General features: G+C 48.2%; 1 protein-coding gene across 1 annotated transcript in view; it reads right to left on the minus strand.

Moving 5' to 3' along the window:
* LOC146058602 (uncharacterized) overlaps positions 1 to 22449 on the minus strand; it is an 83512-nt gene extending 61063 nt beyond the window's left edge. Inside the window, exons 1-6 of the mRNA XM_083170877.1 lie at positions 22294 to 22449; positions 20850 to 21016; positions 14417 to 14608; positions 11775 to 11862; positions 7943 to 8037; positions 7703 to 7814 (exon numbers count right to left, since the gene is read on the minus strand). Coding sequence (XP_083027003.1) covers positions 7703 to 7814; positions 7943 to 8037; positions 11775 to 11862; positions 14417 to 14608; positions 20850 to 20927 — 565 coding nt within the window. The 5' untranslated portion in view covers positions 20928 to 21016; positions 22294 to 22449. The remainder of the gene's footprint in view (positions 1 to 7702; positions 7815 to 7942; positions 8038 to 11774; positions 11863 to 14416; positions 14609 to 20849; positions 21017 to 22293) is intronic.
* Between the last annotated feature and the right edge of the window lie 907 nt (positions 22450 to 23356).

A 23356-nucleotide genomic window follows, 5' to 3' on the forward strand; every position in this document is an offset into this window, starting at 1 on the left:
TATGAGATACACTAGAGAGTGCGGGGAGGAGACTGGTCAGATCTCTGGGCTGGTAACACACAGTGACATGATGTGAGGGGGGGGGAGGCAGGAGTATAATAGGGGCTGATGGCTCCTTATGTATGAGATACACCAGAGAGTGCGGGGAGGAGACTGGTCAGATCTCTGGGCTGGTAACACACAGTGACATGATGTGAGAAGAGAGCAGGAGTATAATAGGGGCTGGTGGCTCCTGATGTATGAGATACACCAGAGAGTGCGGGGAGGAGACTGGTCAGATCTCTGGGCTGGTAACACACAGTGACATGGTGTGAGGGGGGGAGCAGGAGTATAATAGGGGCTGATGGGTCCTGATGTATGAGATACACCAGAGAGTGCGGGGAGGAGACTGGTCAGATCTCTGGGCTGGTAACACACAGTGACATGATGTGAGGGGGAGAGCAGGAGTATAATAGGGGCTGATGGCTCCTGATGTATGAGATACACCAGAGAGTGTGGGGAGGAGACTGGTCAGATCTCTGGGCTGGTAACACACAGTGACAGGATGTGAGGGGGAGGGCAGGAGTATAATAGGGGCTGATGGCTCCTGATGTATGAGATACACCAGAGATTGCGGGGAGGAGACTGGTCAGATCTCTGGGCTGGTAACACACAGTGACATGATGTGAGGGGAGAGCAGGAGTATAATAGGGGCTGATGGCTCCTGATGTATGAGATACACCAGAGAGTGCGGGGAGGAGACTGGTCAGATCTCTGGGCTGGTAACACACAGGGACATGATGTGAGGGGGAGAGCAGGAGTATAATAGGGGCTGATGGCTCCTGATGTATGAGATACACCAGAGAGTGTGGGGAGGAGACTGGTCAGATCTCTGGTCTGGTAACACACAGTGACATGATGTGAGGGGGAGAGCAGGAGTATAATAGGGGCTGATGGCTCCTGATGTATGAGATACACCAGACAGTGCGGGGAGGAGACTGGTCAGATCTCTGGGCTGGTAACACACAGGGACATGATGTGAGGGGGAGAGCAGGAGTATAATAGGGGCTGATGGCCCCTGATGTATGAGATACACCAGAGAGTGCGGGGAGGAGACTGGTCAGATCTCTGGGCTGGTAACACACAGTGACATGATGTGAGGGGGAGAGCAGGAGTATAATAGGGGCTGATGGCTCCTGATGTATGAGATACACCAGAGAGTGTGGGGAGGAGACTGGTCAGATCTCTGGTCTGGTAACACACAGTGACATGATGTGAGGGTAGAGCAGGAGTATAATAGGGGCTGCTGGCTATTGATGTATGAGATACACCAGAGAGTGCGGGGAGGAGACTGGTCAGATCTCTGGGCTGGTAACACACAGTGACATGATGTGAGGGGGAGAGCAGGAGTATAATAGGGGCTGATGTCTCCTGATGTATGAGATACACCAGAGAGTGTGGGGAGGAGACTGGTCAGATCTCTGGGCTGGTAACATACAGTGACATGATGTGAGGGGAGAGCAGGAGTATAATAGGGGCTGATGGCACCTGATGTATGCGATACACAAGAGAGTGCGGGGAGGAGACTGGTCAGATCTCTGGGCTGGTAACACACAGTGACATGATGTGAGGGGGGAGCAGGAGTATAATAGGGGCTGATGGCACCTGATGTATGTGATACACCAGAGAGTGCGGGGAGGAGACTGGTCAGATCTCTGGTAACACACAGTGACATGATGTGAGGGGGAGAGCAGGAGTATAATAGGGGCTGATGGCACCTGATGTATGAGATACACCAGATAGTGCGGGGAGGAGACTGGTCAGATCTCTGGGCTGGTAACACACAGTGACATGATGTGAGAGGGAGAGCAGGAGTATAATAGGGGCTGATGGCTCCTGATGTATGAGATACACCAGAGAGTGCAGGGAGGAGACTGGTCAGATCCCTGGGCTGGTAACACACAGTGACATGATGTGAGGGGGAGAGCAGGAGTATAATAGGGGTGGTGGCTCCTGATGTATGAGATACACCAGAGAGTGCGGGGAGGAGACTGGTCAGATCTCTGGGCTGGTAACACACAGTGACATGATGTGAGGAGGAGAGCAGGAGTATAATAGGGGCTGATGGCTCCTGATGTATGAGATACACCAGAGAGTGCGGGGAGGAGACTGGTCAGATCTCTGGGCTGGTAACACACAGTGACATGATGTGAGGGGGGGGGGGGAGGCAGGAGTATAATAGGGGCTGATGGCTCCTTATGTATGAGATACACCAGAGAGTGCGGGGAGGAGACTGGTCAGATCTCTGGGCTGGTAACACACAGTGACATGATGTGAGAAGAGAGCAGGAGTATAATAGGGGCTGGTGGCTCCTGATGTATGAGATACACCAGAGAGTGCGGGGAGGAGACTGGTCAGATCTCTGGGCTGGTAACACACAGTGACATGGTGTGAGGGGGGGAGCAGGAGTATAATAGGGGCTGATGGCTCCTGATGTATGAGATACACCAGAGAGTGCAGGGAGGAGACTGGTTAGATCTCTGGGCTGGTAACACACAGTGACATGATGTGAGGGGGAGAGCAGGAGTATAATAGGGGCTGATGGGTCCTTAAGTATGAGATACACCAGAGAGTGCGGGGAGGAGACTGGTCAGATCTCTGGGCTGGTAACACACAGTGACATGATGTGAGGGGGAGAGCAGGAGTATAATAGGGGCTGATGGCTCCTGATGTATGAGATACACCAGAGAGTGTGGGGAGGAGACTGGTCAGATCTCTGGTCTGGTAACACACAGTGACATGATGTGAGGGGGAGAGCAGGAGTATAATAGGGGCTGATGGCACCTGATGTATGAGATACACCAGAGAGTGTGGGGAGGAGACTGGTCAGATCTCTGGGCTGGTAACACACAGTGACATGATGTGAGGGGGAGGGCAGGAGTATAATAGGGGCTGATGGCTCCTGATGTATGAGATGCACCAGAGATTGCGGGGAGGAGATTGGTCAGATCTCTGGGCTGGTAACACACAGTGACATGATGTGAGGGGGAGAGCAGGAGTATAATAGGGGCTGATGGCTCCTGATGTATGAGATACACCAGAGAGTGCGGGGAGGAGACTGGTCAGATCTCTGGTAACACACAGTGACATGATGTGAGGGGGAGGGCAGGAGTATAATAGGGGCTGATGGCTCCTGATGTATGAGATACACCAGAGAGTGTGGGGAGGAGACTGGTCAGATCTCTGGGCTGGTAACACACAGTGACATGATGTGAGGGGGAGAGCAGGAGTATAATAGGGGCTGATGGCTCCTGATGTATGAGATACACCAGAGAGTGCGGGGAGGAGACTGGTCAGATCTCTGGGCTGGTAACACACAGGGACATGATGTGAGGGGGAGAGCAGGAGTATAATAGGGGCTGATGGCACCTGATGTATGAGATATACCAGAGAGTACGGGGAGGAGACTGGTCAGATCACTGGGCTGGTAACACACAGTGACATGATGTGAGGGGGAGAGCAGGAGTATAATAGGGGCTGATGGCACCTGATGTATGAGATACACCAGAGAGTGCGGGGAGGAGACTGGTCAGATCTCTGGGCTGGTAACACACAGGGACATGATGTGAGGGGGAGAGCAGGAGTATAATAGGGGCTGATGGCTCCTGATGTATGAGATACACCAGAGAGTGTGGGGAGGAGACTGGTCAGATCTCTGGGCTGGTAACACACAGTGACAGGAGTATAATAGGGAATGATGGCTGCTGATGTATGAGATACATTTTTGAAAGATAAAAGATAACTCTCTTTTTAGGGGCACTAACTTGATGTGTAAAATTATCAAATATTTATTAGTATATGCTAAAAAAAAGGGGTCCAATACACTGTTTAGCACAGATATCCCTGGGGGCCCAAGGTACGAAAAAAGAAAAAGAAAAAAGCACAATAGACAGAAAAAGAAGAGGAAAATAGAGTATTACGGTTAAATGTGGGTGTAAAAAAGATGCTGATCCGTTCCTCTGCAGGGACTTATCTTATCTTATGCTTGCACACACCAGCCTATAGTCAGTGCTCTCCTCCACTTTATCAAACGAGGCAGAGATACAGCTTCGCGGTGGCATTGCGTGATAACATAACAAAATGAGTGCACACTTCAAAGTGATGTTTGTTTCAGCTTTTTGTAGTCAGTGATTCCCATATGTGGTCCTTCACAGAACCCCTTGGGTCAATGATCGCTAAAGCTGAGTTTTTTTGGTTATTTAACTGTGAAGATATATATCTAATATATAATATAATGTGTTATCAGTAATTACAAGTGAGTCGTTATATAAAAAGGAAGTGAATGGCGAAAATATCGTTTTTCAGTGGTGTCAGCCACTTGAGGTAGACCCCAATATCATATCTTATATATATATTTTTCAATTATGCACATCAAAGACCATATATTTCAATTTGAGTAGATGGGAGGACTGAAAAGAATGTATGCACCCCTAGAGTCCCAACTGTTCCCTGCTTGGTCGTGTGCCGCTAGGGCAGTGAATGATCCAGCTGTATACAGGTTAAGGGGCTGCTAATATGGGGGCAACTGAAAAAAGATAACTGGGATCTGCTTTTGGGGCTCAGCTCCTGGATCACCCCTGTTGAAATCTCAGCGCAGGGGATCACTCTCTGGCTGGCCGCAATGAGAGTCCCTTAGAGAGAGTAAAGAGATAGTCTTGACAGTAGTTTATTAAATCAATTATGAATTCTGCAATGTTAATACAATGTACACAACTTCGAGTGACCATAAGATATTTTATGATTGAACCCAATTCCTTCTTTCCACACTGCTGGAGGATCTCTTATCACAGGTATTTTGACACAATGTCAGCAATTGCTAGAAAGATTTCAAAATTCAATTACTCTGATACAATGTCAGCAGGAGAAAGGTGGGGTAAAGATATCATCAGTTTTTCATCACAGTTTTTACATATTTCAATCTCTCAGAGAAAGACTGCATGCCAGTAAATGTAAGCAGATTCTAAGGATATCAATATTCCCTGTTTACATCACTATGGAATCTTCCAACATAATTATTTGGACAGATGTCTTAGCCAGAAAATGCTAGAAAATAAAGAGATGATGTTGACAGGAAAATTCCTTAGGTCAATCCTCAACTCTGCAATACTGACACAATTATTAGGGCTTATCTGCAAATAGACATAGGTTATTATAATTTAAACCAAATTTTAAGCCAAAGCAAGGCTTTTCTGTCTCAATCTCAAAACTATACGGTATTAGCACATTCCTGCTCCGTGTAGATTGTTGACACAATGTCAACAAGAGGATAGGGGAGTAATCATAACTAGAAGTTTCTATTACATTCTCTACAGTGTTAGTTCATATTCGCCCTCTCCGAAACAGGTTGTGTACATAAAATGTAGCAATATTTGCGGCTTTCAAGAATCCCAATTCATATCACTAAAGATCTCTCAAACATAATTGTTTGGACAGACAAAATATCACAGCAAAAAATTGCTACTTAGCCTCCCTAGATCCGCTCAGATGTGCATGTACATCACAGGGGTCCCCTCAGTGGCCGCGCCATACCACCTCTCTGGACGCGCGTTTCGCCGTTAGAAAACAGGCTTGTTCACCAGTGTCAGAGTATCAGAGTAATTGAATTTTGAAATCTTTCTAGCAATTGCTGACATGGTGTCAAAATAACTGTGATAAGAGATCCTCCAGCAGTGTGGAAAGAAGGAATTGGGTTAAATCATAAAATATCTTATGGTCACTCGAAGTTGTGTACATTGTATTAACATTGCAGAATTCATAATTGATTTAATAAACTACTGTCAAGACTATCTCTTTACTCTCTCTAAGGGACTCTCATTGCGGCCAGCCAGAGAGTGATCCCCTGCGCTGAGATTTCAACAGGGGTGATCCAGGAGCTGAGCCCCAAAAGCAGATCCCAGTTATCTTTTTTTCAGTTGCCCCCATATTAGCAGCCCCTTAACCTGTATACAGCTGGATCATTCACTGCCCTAGCGGCACACGACCAAGCAGGGAACAGTTGGGACTCTAGGGGTGCATACATTCTTTTCAGTCCTCCCATCTACTCAAATTGAAATATATGGTCTTTAATGTGCATAATTGAAAAAAATATATATAAGATATGATATTGGGGTCTACCTCAAGTGGCTGACACCACTGAAAAACGATATTTTCGCCATTCACTTCCTTTTTATATAACGACTCACTTGTAATTACTGATAACACATTATATTATATATTAGATATAAATCTTCACAGTTAAATAACCCAAAAAACTCAGCTTTAGCGATCATTGACCCAAGGGGTTCTGTGAAGGACCACATATGGGAATCACTGACTACAAAAAGCTGAAACAAACATCACTTTGAAGTGTGCACTCATTTTGTTATGTTATCACGCAATGCCACCGCGAAGCTGTAGCTCTGCCTCGTTTGATAAAGTGGGGGAGAGCACTGACTATAGGCTGGTGTGTGCAAGCATAAGATAAGATAAGTCCCTGCAGAGGAACGTATCAGCATCTTTTTTACACCCACATTTAACCGTAATACTCTATTTTCCTCTTCTTTTTCTGTCTATTGTGCTTTTTTCTTTTTCTTTTTTCGTACCTTGTGCTAAACAGTGTATTGGACCCCTTTTTTTTTTAGCATATACTAATAAATATTTGATAATTTTAACAGATCAAGTTAGTGCCCCTAAAAAGAGAGTTATCTTTTTTCTTTCAAAAATATATGGTTATCCATAACTCTAGGGAGCACTGCCAACAAACCTATGTGAGGTATTTATACCTATATTTATACATAAGTTGGTCAATTTATTCACTTTAATTTAATTGTCAGTGCAAGCCACCCCCCCTTCTCGTAGATGTATGAGATACACCAGAGAGTGCGGGGAGGAGACTGGTCAGATCTCTGGGCTGGTAACACACAGTGACATGATGTGAGGGGGAGAGCAGGAGTATAATAGGGGCTGCTGGCTCCTGATGTATGAGATACACCGGAGAGTGCGGGGAGGAGACTGGTCAGATCTCTGGGCTGGTAACACACAGTGACATGATGTGAGGGGGAGAGCAGGAGTATAATAGGGGCTGATGGCTCCTGATGTATGAGATACACCAGAGAGTGCGGGGAGGAGACTGGTCAGATCTCTGGGCTGGTAACACACAGTGACATGATGTGAGGGGGAGAGCAGGAGTATAATAGGGGCTGATGGTTCCTGATGTATGAGATACACCAGAGAGTGCGGGGAGGAGACTGGTCAGATCTCTGGGCTGGTACCACACAGTGACATGATGTGAGAGGAGAGCAGGAGTATAATAGGGGCTGATGGCTGCTGATGTATGAGATACACCAGAGAGTGCGGGGAGGAGACTGGTCAGATCTCTGGGCTGGTAACACAGTGACATGATGTGAGGGGAGAGCAGGAGTATAATAGGGGCTGATGGCTCCTGATGTATGAGATACACCAGAGAGTGTAGGGAGGAGACTGGTCAGATCTCTGGGCTGGGAACACACAGTGACATGATGTGAGGGGGAGAGCAGGAGTATAATAGGGGCTGATGGCACCTGATGTATGAGATACACCAGAGAGTGCAGGGAGGAGACTGGTCAGATCTCTGGGCTGGTAACACACAGTGACATGATGTGAGGGGGAGGGGAGGGGGGGGGTAGGCACATGTTATGGCCATTACCTGTGCTGATACCTGTAGGGATATCCTCCACCTTACACGGTTGATCGTCCCTTGCATACATCACTTCTTCTTTTTCTATAACTTCTGACTTAATATCAGGCTGATCATCACCCTAAATATAACATAACATAACGCCAGATTACACAGCAGAATATTGGAATATAAGACCATGCAGCTTCTCTACATATTATATAGCAATAGTCACTTTTATATATTAGGGAGACCCTAAATCTCATATACCTTCATCTCCTGTGGTATCCTGCGATCCTCTGTACAATCCTGGGTATACAAGGGACGGAGACATCTCTCTGGGGTATCTGTATTACTGGGCCCATCTGTAGGAGACACACAGTGACAGAGGACATGGTATATATGTGATTATCCTGGGAATACAGAGGACGGGGACATCTCTCTGGGGTATTCCTGTTACTGGCCCCATCTGTAGGATACACACAGTGACTGAGTACATTGTATATATGTGATTATCCTGGGAATACAGAGGACGGGGACATCTCTCTGGGGTATTCATGTTACTGGGCCCATCTGTAGGAGACACGCAGTGACTGAGGACATGGTATATATGTGATTATCCTGGGAATACAGAGGACGGGGACATCTCTCTGGGGTATTCCTGTTACTGGGCCCATCTGTAGGAGACACGCAGTGACTGAGGACATGGTATATATGTGATTATCCTGGGTATACAAGGGACGGAGACATCTCTCTGGGGTATCTGTATTACTGGGCCCATCTGTAGGAGACACACAGTGACAGAGGACATGGTATATATGTGATTATCCTGGGAATACAGAGGACGGGGACATCTCTCTGGGGTATTCCTGTTACTGGCCCCATCTGTAGGATACACACAGTGACTGAGTACATTGTATATATGTGATTATCCTGGGAATACAGAGGACGGGGACATCTCTCTGGGGTATTCATGTTACTGGGCCCATCTGTAGGAGACACGCAGTGACTGAGGACATGGTATATATGTGATTATCCTGGGAATACAGAGGACGGGGACATCTCTCTGGGGTATTCCTGTTACTGGGCCCATCTGTAGGAGACACGCAGTGACTGAGGACATGGTATATATGTGATTATCCTGGGAATACAGAGGACGGGGACATCTCTCTGGGGTATCTCTGTTACTGGGCCCATCTGTAGGAGACACACAGTGACTGAGGACATGTATATATGTGAGTATCCTGGGAATACAGAGGACGGGGACATCTCTCTGGGGTATTCCTGTTACTGGCCCCATCTGTAGGAGACACACAGTGACTGAGGGCATGGTATATATGTGATTATCCTGGGAATACAGAGGACGGGGACATCTCTCTGGGGTATCTCTGTTACTGGGCCCATCTGTAGGAGACACACAGTGACTGAGGGCATGGTATATATGTGATTATCCTGGGAATACAGAGGACGGGGACATCTCTCTGGGGTATTCCTGTTACTGGGCCCATCTGTAGGAGACATGCAGTGACTGAGGACATGGTATATATGTGATTATCCTGGGAATACAGAGGACGGGGACATCTCTCTGGGGTATTCCTGTTACTGGGCCCATCTGTAGGAGATACGCAGTGACTGAGGACATGGTATATATGTGATTATCCTGGGAATACAGAGGACGGGGACATCTCTCTGGGGTATCTCTGTTACTGGGCCCATCTGTAGGAGACACACAGTGACTGAGGACATTGTATATATGTGATTATCCTGGGAATACAGAGGACGGGGACATCTCTCTGGGGTATTCCTGTTACTGGGCCCATCTGTAGGAGACACGCAGTGACTGAGGACATGGTATATATGTGATTATCCTGGGAATACAGAGGATGGGGACATCTCTCTGGGGTATCCCTGTTACTGGGCCCATCTGTAGGAGACACACAGTGACTGAGGACATGGTATATATGTGATTATCCTGGGAATACAGAGGACGGGGACATCTCTCTGGGGTATCTCTGTTACTTGCCCCATCTGTAAGAGACACGCAGTGACTGAGGACATTGTATATATGTGATTATCCTGGGAATACAGAGGACGGGGACATCTCTCTGGGGTATTCCTGTTACTGGGCCCATCTGTAGGAGACACACAGTGACTGAGTACATGGTATATATGTGATTATCCTGGGAATACAGAGGATGGGGACATCTCTCTGGGGTATCTCTGTTACTTGCCCCATCTGTAAGAGACACGCAGTGACTGAGGACATTGTATATATGTGATTATCCTGGGAATACAGAGGACGGGGACATCTCTCTGGGGTATTCCTGTTACTGGGCCCATCTGTAGGAGACACACAGTGACTGAGTACATGGTATATATGTGATTATCCTGGGAATACAGAGGACGGGGACATCTCTCTGGGGTATTCCTGTTACTGGGCCCATCTGTAGGAGACACGCAGTGACTGAGGACATGGTATATATGTGATTATCCTGGGAATAAAGAGGACGGGGACATCTCTCTGGGGTATCCCTGTTACTGGGCCCATCTGTAGGAGTCACACAGTGACTGAGGACATTGTATATATGTGAGTTTCCTGGGAATACAGAGGACGGGGACATCTCTCTGGAGTATTCCTGTTACTGGGCCCATCTGTAGGAGACACACAGTGACTTAGGACATTGTATATATATATGTGATTATCCTGGGAATACAGAGGACGGGGACATCTCTCTGGGGTATTCCTGTTACTGGCCCCATCTGTAGGAGACACACAGTGACTGAGGACATTGTATATATGTGATTATCCTGGGAATACAGAGGACAGGGACATCTCTCTGGGGTATCTCTGTTACTGGGCCCATCTGTAGGAGACACACAGTGACTGAGGACATGGTATATATGTGACTATCCTGGGAATACAGAGGACGGGGACATCTCTCTGGGGTATCTCTGTTACTGGGCCCATCTGTAGGAGACACACAGTGACTGAGGACATGGTATATATGTGACTATCCTGGGAATACAGAGGACGGGGACATCTCTCTGGGGTATCTCTGTTACTGGGCCCATCTGTAGGAGACACACAGTGACTGAGGACATTGGGTACTTGTGTAGTTTCACGGCGGCAGCTTGAACTACGTTGTCAGCATAGTGGCTCCGTGGCAGCCCTGTGGTGACGGTTAATTGTGGCACAGAGAAATAGACACCCCAGCAAACCGCTAACAAACACTAAAAGTACAGCACCGGCAAACCGCTAACAAAGGGGTCGTCAAAATTTAGACGCTGTAGCATCTAAATTTAATTGGGTATAGGGGTACATAGGGGTGCAGCGTGAAAAACATGAAAGCGTGGTGAGCTCCGCGAGGGGACGCTGAACACATGTGAAGTAATCCGCGTCCGCTCGCCACACTCCGGGCTCGGTGGCTCGCTGCGCTCGCCACACTTTATAAAATCAACTCCACACCGGCGTGGATAGTGGGGGTATGAAAAGGTCGGGAGGTTGCGTAACGCGTCCCCTCGCTGCGCTCGCCATGCTTCGGGCTGGTGTGGATGGTCGAATAAACAAGGTCGACATCTGTTACGTCGAACAGTGTCATTGTCGACAGGTTTAATAGTGTTTTTCACGCTGCACCCCTATGTACCCCCATACCCGACTAAATCTAGACGCCCGAGCCTCCCCATAGCATTCTGCATGCGGTCTAGTGGTTTGCCGGTCTGTGTATTTTTTAGTAATGCTGCACCCCTATACCCGACTAAATTTAGACCCTACAGCGTCCTTTGTTATCGGATTGCCAGGCTGTTTATTTATCTGTGGCACAATGACTTGTCACCGCAGGGCTGAGTCACTACGCTGAGCCTTTGAGCTACACTGATAATGTACCTTCAAATTAACTACAGAAGTGAGGCAGCCGTTGGACTACGCTGATAACGTAGCTTCAAACAAACTTAGCGTAGAGCTGCCGGGATTCAAACTTAGCGTAGAGCTGCTGCTAACTGCCGCCGTGAAACTACACAACTACCCTACATTGTATATATGTGATTATCAGACGATGTGTGTATATAGGGGACCCCTATACAATAAAAGAAAGTCTCCACTTACCATGATTCTCCATAAGCACATCATGTTCCTCTACATACTTCCCTTCCATGGAGAGATAGACAGTGACATCCTCACATCTTTTAGGCACCTGAGACACAATGATACAGTCATCACCCAGACACATCCCCCGGTGTTACTGTATAACGTCAAATTCCCAGCAGTCACCTCTCCGGTCACATCCCCCGGTGTTACTGTATGACGTCCCATTCCCAGCAGTCACCTCTCCGGTCACATCCCCCGGTGTTACTGTATGACGTCCCATTCCCAGCAGTCACCTCTCCGGTCACATCCCCCGGTGTTACTGTATAACGTCCCATTCCCAGCAGTCACCTCTCCGGTCACATCCCCGGTGTTACTGCATAACGTCCCATTCCCTGCAGTCACCTCTCCGGTCACATCCCCCGGTGTTACTGTATAACGTCCCATTCCCAGCAGTCACCTCTCCGGTCACATCCCCCAGTGTTACTGTATAACATCCCATTCCCAGCAGTCACCTCTCCGGTCACATCCCCGGTGTCTCTGTATAACGTCCCATTCCCAGCAGTCACCTCTCCGGTCACATCCCCCAGTGTTACTGTATAACGTCCCATTCCCAGCAGTCACCTCTCCGGTCACATCCCCCCGGGGTTACTGTAGAACGTCCCATTCCCAGCAGTCACCTCCCCGGTCACATCCCCCGGTGTTACTGTATAACGTCCCATTCCCAGCAGTCACCTCTCCGGTCACATCCCCTGGTGTTACTGTATAATGCCCCATTCCCTGCAGTCACCTCTCCGGTCACATTCCCCGGTGTTACTGTGTAACGTCCCATTCCCAGCAGTCACCTCTCCGGTCACATCCCCAGTGTTACTGTATAACGTCCCATTCCCAGCAGTCATCTCTCAGGTCACATCCCTCGGTGTTACTGTATGATGCCCCATTCCCAGAAGTCACCTCACCGGTCACATCCCCCGGTGTTACTGTGTAACGTCCCATTCCCAGCAGTCACCTCCCCCGGTCACATCCCCCCGGTGTTACTGTATAACGTCCCATTCCCAGCAGTCACCTCCCCGGTCACATCCCCCGGTGTTACTGTATAACGTCCCATTCCCAGCAGTCACCTCTCCCGTCACATCCCCCGATGTTACTGTATAACGTCCCATTCCCAGCAGTCACCTCCCCGGTCACATCCCCCGGTGTTACTGTATAACGTCCCATTCCCAGCAGTCACCTCTCCCGTCACACCCCCCGATGTTTTTGTATAACGTCCCATTCCCAGCAGTCACCTCTCCGGTCACTTCCCCCCGGTGTTACTGTATAACGTCCCATTCCCAGCAGTCACCTCTCCGGTCACATCCCCGGTGTTACTGTATAATGTCCCATTCCCAGCAGTCACCTCTCCGGTCACATCCCCCGGTGTTACTGTATAACGTCCCATTCCCAGCAGTCACCTCTCCGGTCACATCCCCCGGTGTTACTGTATGACGTCCCATTCCCAGCAGTCACCTCTCAGGTTACATCACCCGGTGTTACTGTATAAACGTCCCTTCCCCAGCAGTCACCTCTCCTGTCACATCCCCCGATGTTACTGTATGACGTCCCATTCCCAGCAGTCACCTCTCCGGTCACATCCCCCCAGTGTTACTGTATAACGTCCCATTCCCAGCAGTCACCTCCCCGGTCACATCCCCCGGTGTTACTGTATAACGTCCCATTCCCAGCATTCACTTCTCCGGTCACATCCCCCGGTGCTACTGTATAACGTCCCATTCCCAGCAGTCACCTCTCAGGTCACATCCCTGGTGTTACTGTATAACGTCCCATTCCCAGCAGTCACCTCTCCGGTCACATCCCCAGGTGTTACTGTATAACGTCCGATTCCCAGCAGTCACCTCTCCGGTCACATCCCCTGGTGTTACTGTATAACGTCCCATTCCCAGCAGTCACCTATCCGGTCACACCCCCCGATGTTACTGTATAACGTCCCATTCCCAGCAGTCACCTCTCCGGTCACATCCCCCGGTGTTACTGTATAACGCAGCATTCCCAGCAGTCACCTCTCCGGTCACATCCCCCGGTGTTACTGTATAACGTCCCATTCCCAGCAGTCACCTCTCCGGTCACATCCCCAGGTGTTACTGTATAACGTCCCATTCCCAGCAGTCACCTCTCCGGTCACATCCCCCGGTGTTACTGTATAACGTCCCATTCCCAGCAGTCACCTCTCCGGTCACATCCCCAGGTGTTACTGTATAACGTCCCATTCCCAGCAGTCACCTCTCCGGTCACATCCCCCGGTGTTACTGTATAACGTCCCATTCCCAGCAGTCACCTCTCCGGTCACATCCCCAGGTGTTACTGTATAACGTCCCATTCCCAGCAGTCACCTCTCCGGTCACATCCCCAGGTGTTACTGTATAACGTCCCATTCTCAGCAGTCACCTCTCCGGTCACATCCCCCCGGTGTTACTGTATAACATCCCATTCCCAGCAGTCACCTCTCCGGTCACATCCCCCGGTGTTACTGTATAACGTCCCATTCCCAGCAGTCACCTCTCCGGTCACATCCCCAGGTGTTACTGTATAACGTCCCATTCTCAGCAGTCACCTCTCCGGTCACATCCCCTGGTGTTACTGTATAACGTCCCATTCCCAGCAGTCACCTCTACAGTCGGCAGCTGAATGATCTTCTTGGTGAGTTCCAGGATCTCCAGCTCCTTGTCTCTCTCATGTATCAGTGAGTGAGGTGGAGGCACCGAGATGGGGCTCTGGTTCCTGTTCAGTTCTCCTGACACACGGGGATGGCTACTGGTCGTGACACAGTCACCGGATGTGTTCTTCACTATTGAGTAACCCTGTATATTGTGAGGAAACATCATTAAAAAAGCTGAACCCCACAAACATGGAGCTGTGCTTTCCTAGTACATAGCATATTATCAGGGTGTAGAATATAGACCAATGCTTACCTTACCCTGAATACAGGAAAGTGGGGAGAGTATAACACCTCTCTTGCAATCTTCCTTTCAAAAACTGAAAAAAAGAAAACTTGCAACTGATCAGCACCTTGTTCAGTACCTGGAGTAAGCACCAGGTGCCTGCACCGCTGCACACCAGTTACACGAGCTGGGCCGCAAGTGTAAAGGTACCTATACAGGGTGCGATGATCGAACCTGTTATGGGCTGGATTGCATTGCAACGCATACGTTTTGCATGTGATGTGATCAGAAGGAAGTAAAGATACTTTGTGTACTGTGCGATGAGATGGCCGTGGGAGCACGCATCGCATCGCACTGTACAAACGCACCTTCAGTCTAATGGACTTCTGTACCGCTCTGAATAGCCGCACGGATCAGCTGGCAATTGTGTGTCCGCCTTCAGTGGCAACTAGAACTCTTTCGTATTTGACCAACTATGCGTGTTTTGGAGACCATTTTCCATAATGGTTTCATTAATCAATAAGACCACCTGTAGCCATATTACCAATCTGACTTGCATCTTATTGGTGCCCAGGAGAGTGTTCAAGTTACACATAGGTTTTCATGGTCTAGATCCAACAACAAAGTCAACACCCAGTCACAACCCTGTATTATTACTATAGATATAAGTGATGTCACTGTGATACTCCCAGATCCCCTCACCTCCCCAGTCATGTCACTGTATTATTACTATAGATATAAGTGATGTCACTGTGACACTCCCAGATCCCCTCACCTCCCCAGTCACATCCCTGTATTATTACTATAGATATAAGTGATGTCACTGTGACACTCCCAGATCCCCTCACCTCCCCAGTCATGTCCCTGTATTATTACTATAGATATAAGTGATGTCACTGTGACACTCCCAGATCTCTCACCTCCCCAGTCACGTCCCTGTATTATTACTATAGATATAAGTGATGTCACTGTGACACTCCCAGATCCCCTCACCTCCCCAGTCATGTCCCTGTATTATTACTATAGATATAAGTGATGTCACTGTGACACTCCCAGATCCCCTCACCTCCCCAGTCATGTCCCTGTATTATTACTATAGATATAAGTGATGTCACTGTGACGCTCCCAGATCCCCTCACCTCCCCAGTCATGTCCCTGTATTATTACTATAGATATAAGTGATGTCACTGTGACACTCCCAGATCCCCTCACCTCCCCAGTCATGTCCCTGTATTATTACTATAGATATAAGTGATGTCACTGTGACGCTCCCAGATCCCCTCACCTCCCCAGTCATGTCCCTGTATTATTACTATAGATATAAGTGATGTCACTGTGACACTCCCAGATCCCCTCACCTCCCCAGTCACGTCACTGTATTATTACTATAGATATAAATGTCACTGTGACACTCCCAGATCCCCCTCACCTCCCAGTCACGGCCTTGTATTATTACTATAGATATAAGTGATGTCACTGTGACACTCCCAGATCCCCTCACCTCCCCAGTCACGTCACTGTATTATTACTATAGATATAAGTGATGTCACTGTGACACTCCCAGATCCCCTCACCTCACCAGTCACGTCCCTGTATTATTACTATAGATATAAGTGATGTCACTGTGACACTCCCAGATCCCCTCGCCTCCCCAGTCACGTCCCTGTATTATTACTATAGATATAAGTGATGTCACTGCGACACTCCCAGATCCCCTCATCTCCCCAGTCACGTCCCTGTATTATTACTATAGATATAAGTGATGTCACTGTGACGCTCCCATATCCCCCTCACCTCCCCTGTCATGTCCCTGTATTATTACTATAGCTATAAGTGACGTCACAGTGACACTCCCAGATCCCCCTCACCTCCCCTGTCACGTCCCTGTATTATTACTATAGATATAAGTGACGTCACTGTGACGCTCCCATATCCCCCTCACCTCCCCTGTCATGTCCCTGTATTATTACTATAGATATAAGTGACGTCACAGTGACACTCCCAGATCCCCTCACCTCCCCAGTCACGTCCCTGTATTATTACTATAGATATAAGTGATGTCACTGTGACGCTCCCATATCCCCCTCACCTCCCCTGTCATGTCCCTGTATTATTACTATAGATATAAGTGATTTCACTGTGACACTCCCAGATCCCCCTCACCTCCCAGTCACGACCCTGTATTATTACTATAGATATAAGTGATGTCACTGTGACACTCCCAGATCCCCTCACCTCCCAGTCACGTCACTGTATTATTACTATAGATATAAATGTCACTGTGACACTCCCAGATCCCCCTCACCTCCCAGTCACGACCCTGTATTATTACTATAGATATAAGTGATGTCACTGTGACACTCCCAGATCCCCTCACCTCCCCAGTCACGTCACTGTATTATTACTATAGATATAAATGTCACTGTGACACTCCCAGATCCCCCTCACCTCCCAGTCACGACCCTGTATTATTACTATAGATCAGGGGTTCCCAATCTTTTTTGAATCACGGCACCCTAGAGTATCAGATTTTTTTTTCACGGCACCCCTATGCCAAAACAAAATTAATTAGATTGGGTTTATATACGATTCCTAGGGTCAATTATGTGGTAAAGGGCAGGATTTGCTTCTGTTTGTCCACATTTTATGATTGGCAGCCACCAGCACTGGTTTCGCTCATAAATAATTAACCATTAATAATTTGAGTTGGTCCTGGACCACCAACCCAGGGCACCCCTGCATGTGTCCCGAGGCACCCCAGGGAGCCACGGCACACAGTTTGGGAACCACTGCTATAGATATAAGTGATGTCACTGTGACGCTCCCAGATCCCCCTCACCTCCCAGTCACGTCACTGTATTATTACTATAGATATAAGTGATGTCACTGTGACGCTCCCAGATCCCCTCACCTCCCCAGTCACGTCACTGTATTAATACTATAGATATAAGTGATGTCACTGTGACGCTCCCAGATCCCCCTCACCTCCCAGTCACGTCACTGTATTATTACTATAGATATAAGTGATGTCACTGTGACACTCCCAGATCCCCTCACCTCCCCAGTCACGTCCCTGTATTATTACTATAGATATAAGTGATGTCACTGTGACGCTCCCAGATCCCCTCACCTCCCCAGTCATGTCCCTGTATTATTACTATAGATATAAGTGATGTCACTGTGATACTCCCAGATCCCCTCACCTCCCCAGTCACGTCCCTGTATTATTACTATAGATACAAGTGATGTCACTGTGATGCTCCCAGTTCACCTCACCCCCCCAGTCATGTCCCTGTATTATTACTATAGATATAAGTGATGTCACTGTGACACTCCCAGATCCCCCTCACCTCCCCAGTCACGTCCCTGTATTATTACTATAGATATAAGTGATGTCACTGTGACACTCCCAGATCCCCTCCCCAGTCATGTCCCTGTATTATTACTATAGATATAAGTGATGTCACTGTGACGCTCCCAGATCTCTCACCTCCACAGTCATGTCCCTGTATTATTACTATAGATATAAGTGATGTCACTGTGACACTCCCAGATCCCCTAACCCCCCGTCATGTCCCTGTATTATTACTATAGATATAAGTGATGTCACTGTGACGCTCCCAGATCTCTCACCTCCACAGTCATGTCCCTGTATTATTACTATAGATATAAGTGATGTCACTGTGACACTCCCAGATCCCCTAACCCCCCGTCATGTCCCTGTATTATTACTATAGATATAAGTGATGTCACTGTGACGCTCCCAGATCTCTCACCTCCACAGTCATGTCCCTGTATTATTACTATAGATATAAGTGATGTCACTGTGACACTCCCAGATCCCCTCACCCCCCGTCATGTCCCTGTATTATTACTATAGATATAAGTGATGTCACTGTGACACTCCCAGATCCCCTCACCTCCCCAGTCACGTCCCTGTATTATTACTATAGATATAAGTGATGTCACTGTGACACTCCCAGATCCCCTCATCTCCCCAGTCATGTCCCTGTATTATTACTATAGATATAAGTGATGTCACTGTGACACTCCCAGATTCCCCTCACCTCCCCAGTCGCGTCCCTGTATTATTACTATAGATATAAGTGATGTCACTGTGACACTCCCAGATCCCCTCCCCAGTCATGTCCCTGTATTATTACTATAGATATAAGTGATGTCACTGTGACACTCCCAGATCCCCTCACCTCCCCAGTCATGTCCCTGTATTATTACTATAGATATAAGTGATGTCACGGTGATACTCCCAGATCCCCTCACCTCCCCGGTCACGTCCCTGTATTATTACTATAGATATAAGTGATGTCACTGTGACACTCCCAGATCCTCTCCCCAGTCATGTCCCTGTATTATTACTATAGATATAAGTGATGTCACGGTGATACTCCCAGATCCCCCTCACCTCCCCAGTCATGTCCCTGTATTACTATAGATACAAGTGATGTCACTGTGACGCTCCCAGATCCCCTCACCTCCCCAATCATGTCCCTGTATTATTACTATAGATATAAGTGATGTCACTGTCACCTCCCCAGTCATGTCCCTGTATTATTACTATATATAAGTGATGTCACTGTGACGCTTCCAGATCCCCTCAACTCCCCAGTCACGTCCCTGTATTATTACTATAGATATAAGTGATGTCACTGTGACACTCCCAGATCCCCCTCACCTCCCCAGTCATGTCCCTGTATTATTACTATAGATATAAGTGATGTCACTGTGACACTCCCAGATCCCCTCACCTCCCCAGTCACGTCCCTGTATTATTACTATAGATATAAGTGATGTCACTGTGATGCTCCCAGATCCCCTCACCTCCCCAGTCATGTCCCTGTATTATTACTATAGATATAAGTGAGGTCATTGTCACCTCCCCAGTCAGGTCCCTGTATTATTACTATAGATATAAGTGATGTCACTGTGATGCTCCCAGATCCCCTCACCTCCCCAGTCATGTCCCTGTATTATTACTATAGATATAAGTGAGGTCATTGTCACCTCCCCAGTCAGGTCCCTGTATTATTACTATAGATATAAGTGATGTCACTGTGATGCTCCCAGATCCCCTCACCTCCCCAGTCATGTCCCTGTATTATTAATAGAGATATAAGTGATGTCACTGTGACACTCCCAGATCCCCTCAGCTCCCCAGTCATGTCCCTGTATTATTACTATAGATATAATTGATGTCACTGTGACACTCCCAGATCCCCTCACCTCCCCAGTCATGTCACTGTATTATTACTATAGATATAAGTGATGTCACTGTCACCTCCCCAGTCATGTCCCTGTATTATTACTATAGATATAAGTGATGTCACTGTGACCCTCCCAGATCCCCCTCACCTCCCCAGTCATGTCCCTGCATTATTACTATAGATATAAGTGATGTCACTGTGACGCTTCCAGATCCCCTCAACTCCCCAGTCACGTCCCTGTATTATTACTATAGATATAAGTGATGTCACTGTGACCCTCCCAGATCCCCTCACCTCCCCAGTCATGTCCCTGCATTATTACTATAGATATAAGTGATGTCACTGTGACACTCCCAGATCCCCTCAGCTCCCCAGTCATGTCCCTGTATTATTACTATAGATATAATTGATGTCACTGTGACGCTCCCAGATCCCTTCCCCTCCCCAGTCATGTCCCTGTATTATTACTATAGATATAAGTGATGTCACTGTGACACTCCCAGATCCCCTCACCTCCCCAGTCATGTCCCTGTATTATTACTATAGATACAGTATAAGTGATGTCACTGTCACCTTCGCCAGTCATGTCCCTGTGTTATTACTATAGATAGAAGTGATGTCACTGTGACGCTCCCAGATCCCCTCAGCTCCCCAGTCATATCCCTGTATTATTGCTATAGATATAATTGATGTCATTGTGACACTCCCAGATCCCCTCACCTCCCCAGTCATGTCTCTGTATTATTACTATAGATATAAGTGATGTCACTGTGACGCTCCCAGATCACCTCACCTCCCCAGTAATGTCCCTGTATTATTACTATAGATATAAGTGATGTCACTGTGACACTCCCAGATCCCCTCACCTCCCCAGTCATGTCCCTGTATTATTACTATAGATATAAGTGATGTCACTGTGACACTCCAAGATCTCTCACCTCCCCAGTCAGCAGGTAGATGATCTCCAGGGTGAGACTTAATATCCTATCAGTCACAGGGCTCCTGTCGGTGTCCATCCTCAGTGACTCAGTGAGTTATACAGGACAGGTATCACCCTCCTGTGATTTCCAGGAAAACAGGCTCTCGGTCCTCACTGCACAGTAGTCTAGGAACAAATATAAATAAAATTATTATAATAAGTATCACAGAGTACACGGACTGACCATTAGTTCCTGCCTTGTTGATGTTTCTGAGAAGTTCCCTTGATCCAGTCACAACGAGCTGTAGTGCCCAGACACGCCGCGCTGTAGTGCCCAGACACGCCGCGCTGTAGTGCCCAGACACGCCGCGCTGTAGTGCCCAGACACGCCGCGCTGTAGTGCCCAGACACGCCGCGCTGTAGCGCCCAGTCACCCCGTGCTGTAGCGCCCATTCACGCCGTGCTGTAGCGCCCAGTCACTCCGTGCTGTAGCGCCCAGTCACCCCGTGCTGTAGCGCCCAGTCACCCCGTGCTGTAGCGCTCAGTCACCCCGTGCTGTAGCGCCCAGTCACCCCGTGCTGTAGCGCCCAGTCACCCCGTGCTGTAGCACCCAGTCACCCCGTGCTGTAGCGCCCAGTCACCCCGTGCTGTAGCGCCCAGTCACGCCGTGCTGTAGTGCCCACAGCTAAACCTCATGCCCAATAGTTATTTTTGTTTGTTCAACAATGTCCAGCTCTCTGCACCTCCTCTCCCAGTATAAGTGACTCCCCTTCTCTAGTAACAGGATCAGACACCCCTTCTCCCAGTATGAGTAAATCCTCCCCCCCTCACTGTATAGTACCTGTTACATGAACCCCTCCCCAAGTACCAGTATAAGACACCCCCTCTCCCAGTATCAGTGATCCCCTATCACAGTACGAGTACCAGTATAAGACCCCCCCCCTCCCAGTACCACGCACCACCTCTTCCAGTATCAGACACTCTCTCTCCCAGTATCAGCATCAGACACCCCCCTCCCAGTATCAATACACCCTCCCCCTCTAACTGTATAGTACCTGTTACATGAACCCCTCCCCAAGTACCAGTATAAGACACCCCCTCTCCCAGTATCAGTGATCCCCTATCACAGTACCCGTGTCAGACCCCCCCCCCATTCTCTCAGCACCAGACACCTCATCCCAGCACCAGCATCAGACACCCCACTCCCAGACATCATCTCTCCCAGTATAAGACAACCCCTCTTCCAGAATCAGACACCCCCTCTCCCAGAACCATCACCTCCTATCATCACCTAGAACAGATACACAACCCCCTCCTCTCCCAGTATCAGTGATCCCCTATCACAGTACCAGTATAAGACCTCCCCCCCTCCCAGTACCACACACCCCCTCTTCCAGTACCAGATATCACCTCCTATCATCACCTAGAACAGATACACAACCCCCTCCCCTCCCAGTAAGTACCAGTTACACAAACCCCTCCTCCAGTACCAGTCTGACAGGGGAAGGACAGGTCACAGTAGCCGACCCAGGTCACTGGCAGCAATCACCGGGGGATGAGAATCTGGGAGCACCTGGCTGGAAACGAGGCTTGGATACAGGAAGTGGTGGTCACGTGCAGGGACAGATCAGACCCAAGGACGAGGCGTGAAGCAGGAAGCGTCTCCATAGCAACCGGGCAGCAGGCTTCTTTTCCCTGGGTCCTAGTAGCCGGGAGGTGGTGTGAGTGAGGGAGGAGGGGGAGCTGGGTGTAGCTGCTGCAGGGGCATCAGGATGCATGGATATCTAGACGTATCTATCTATCTATATATCTATCTAGATATATCTATACCTCCCAACATGACCCTCTGCAGGAGGAACCCAATGCTCTATTCCTGGACTTTCCTCTTAATTAATGATTACCATCACCTGTGTACATTAAGAGGGAAGTACAGGAACAGAGCATGGTGTCCCTACAGGAGAGGGTCATGTTGGGAGGTATGTATATATATATATATATATATATATATATATATATATATATATATATATATATATATATATATATATATATATATATATATCACATATATTATATATGTATATGCAGGGCTATTTTTCTGCAGGCTCCAGCAGGAACTGAGGCCCTTATTCTAGTTCACTCTTTCTGACAAAATATTGGTACTTGTTTCCTAGCACGGCCACACCGATTAGCATCGGGATGGTCGTGTCGGAAAAATCGCGTCGGTCGCATCGCATGCGATTTGGTCGCATGCGATGCGACCGATGCGATCCGATTTTTACATTGGATCCAATGTAAAATGGTCCCTGGGACCCGATTTTACATAGGATTCAATGTAAAACAGCCCCCAGACCCCAATTTCAGCACCCCTGATGGTTGAAATGGCCCCTCATTGGTAACGCCACCCCACGATTGACGCTAACCCTAAGCGTGGCGAGCGCAGCGGTGCGCGTCCTCCGACCTTTTCATACCCCTACTATCCACGTCGGCGTGGAGTTGAGAATATAATAGTGTGGCGAGCGCAGC

Source organism: Crinia signifera, chromosome 2 (genome assembly GCF_055691185.1).
Source record: "Crinia signifera chromosome 2, ASM5569118v1, whole genome shotgun sequence".
NCBI lineage: Eukaryota > Metazoa > Chordata > Amphibia > Anura > Myobatrachidae > Crinia > Crinia signifera.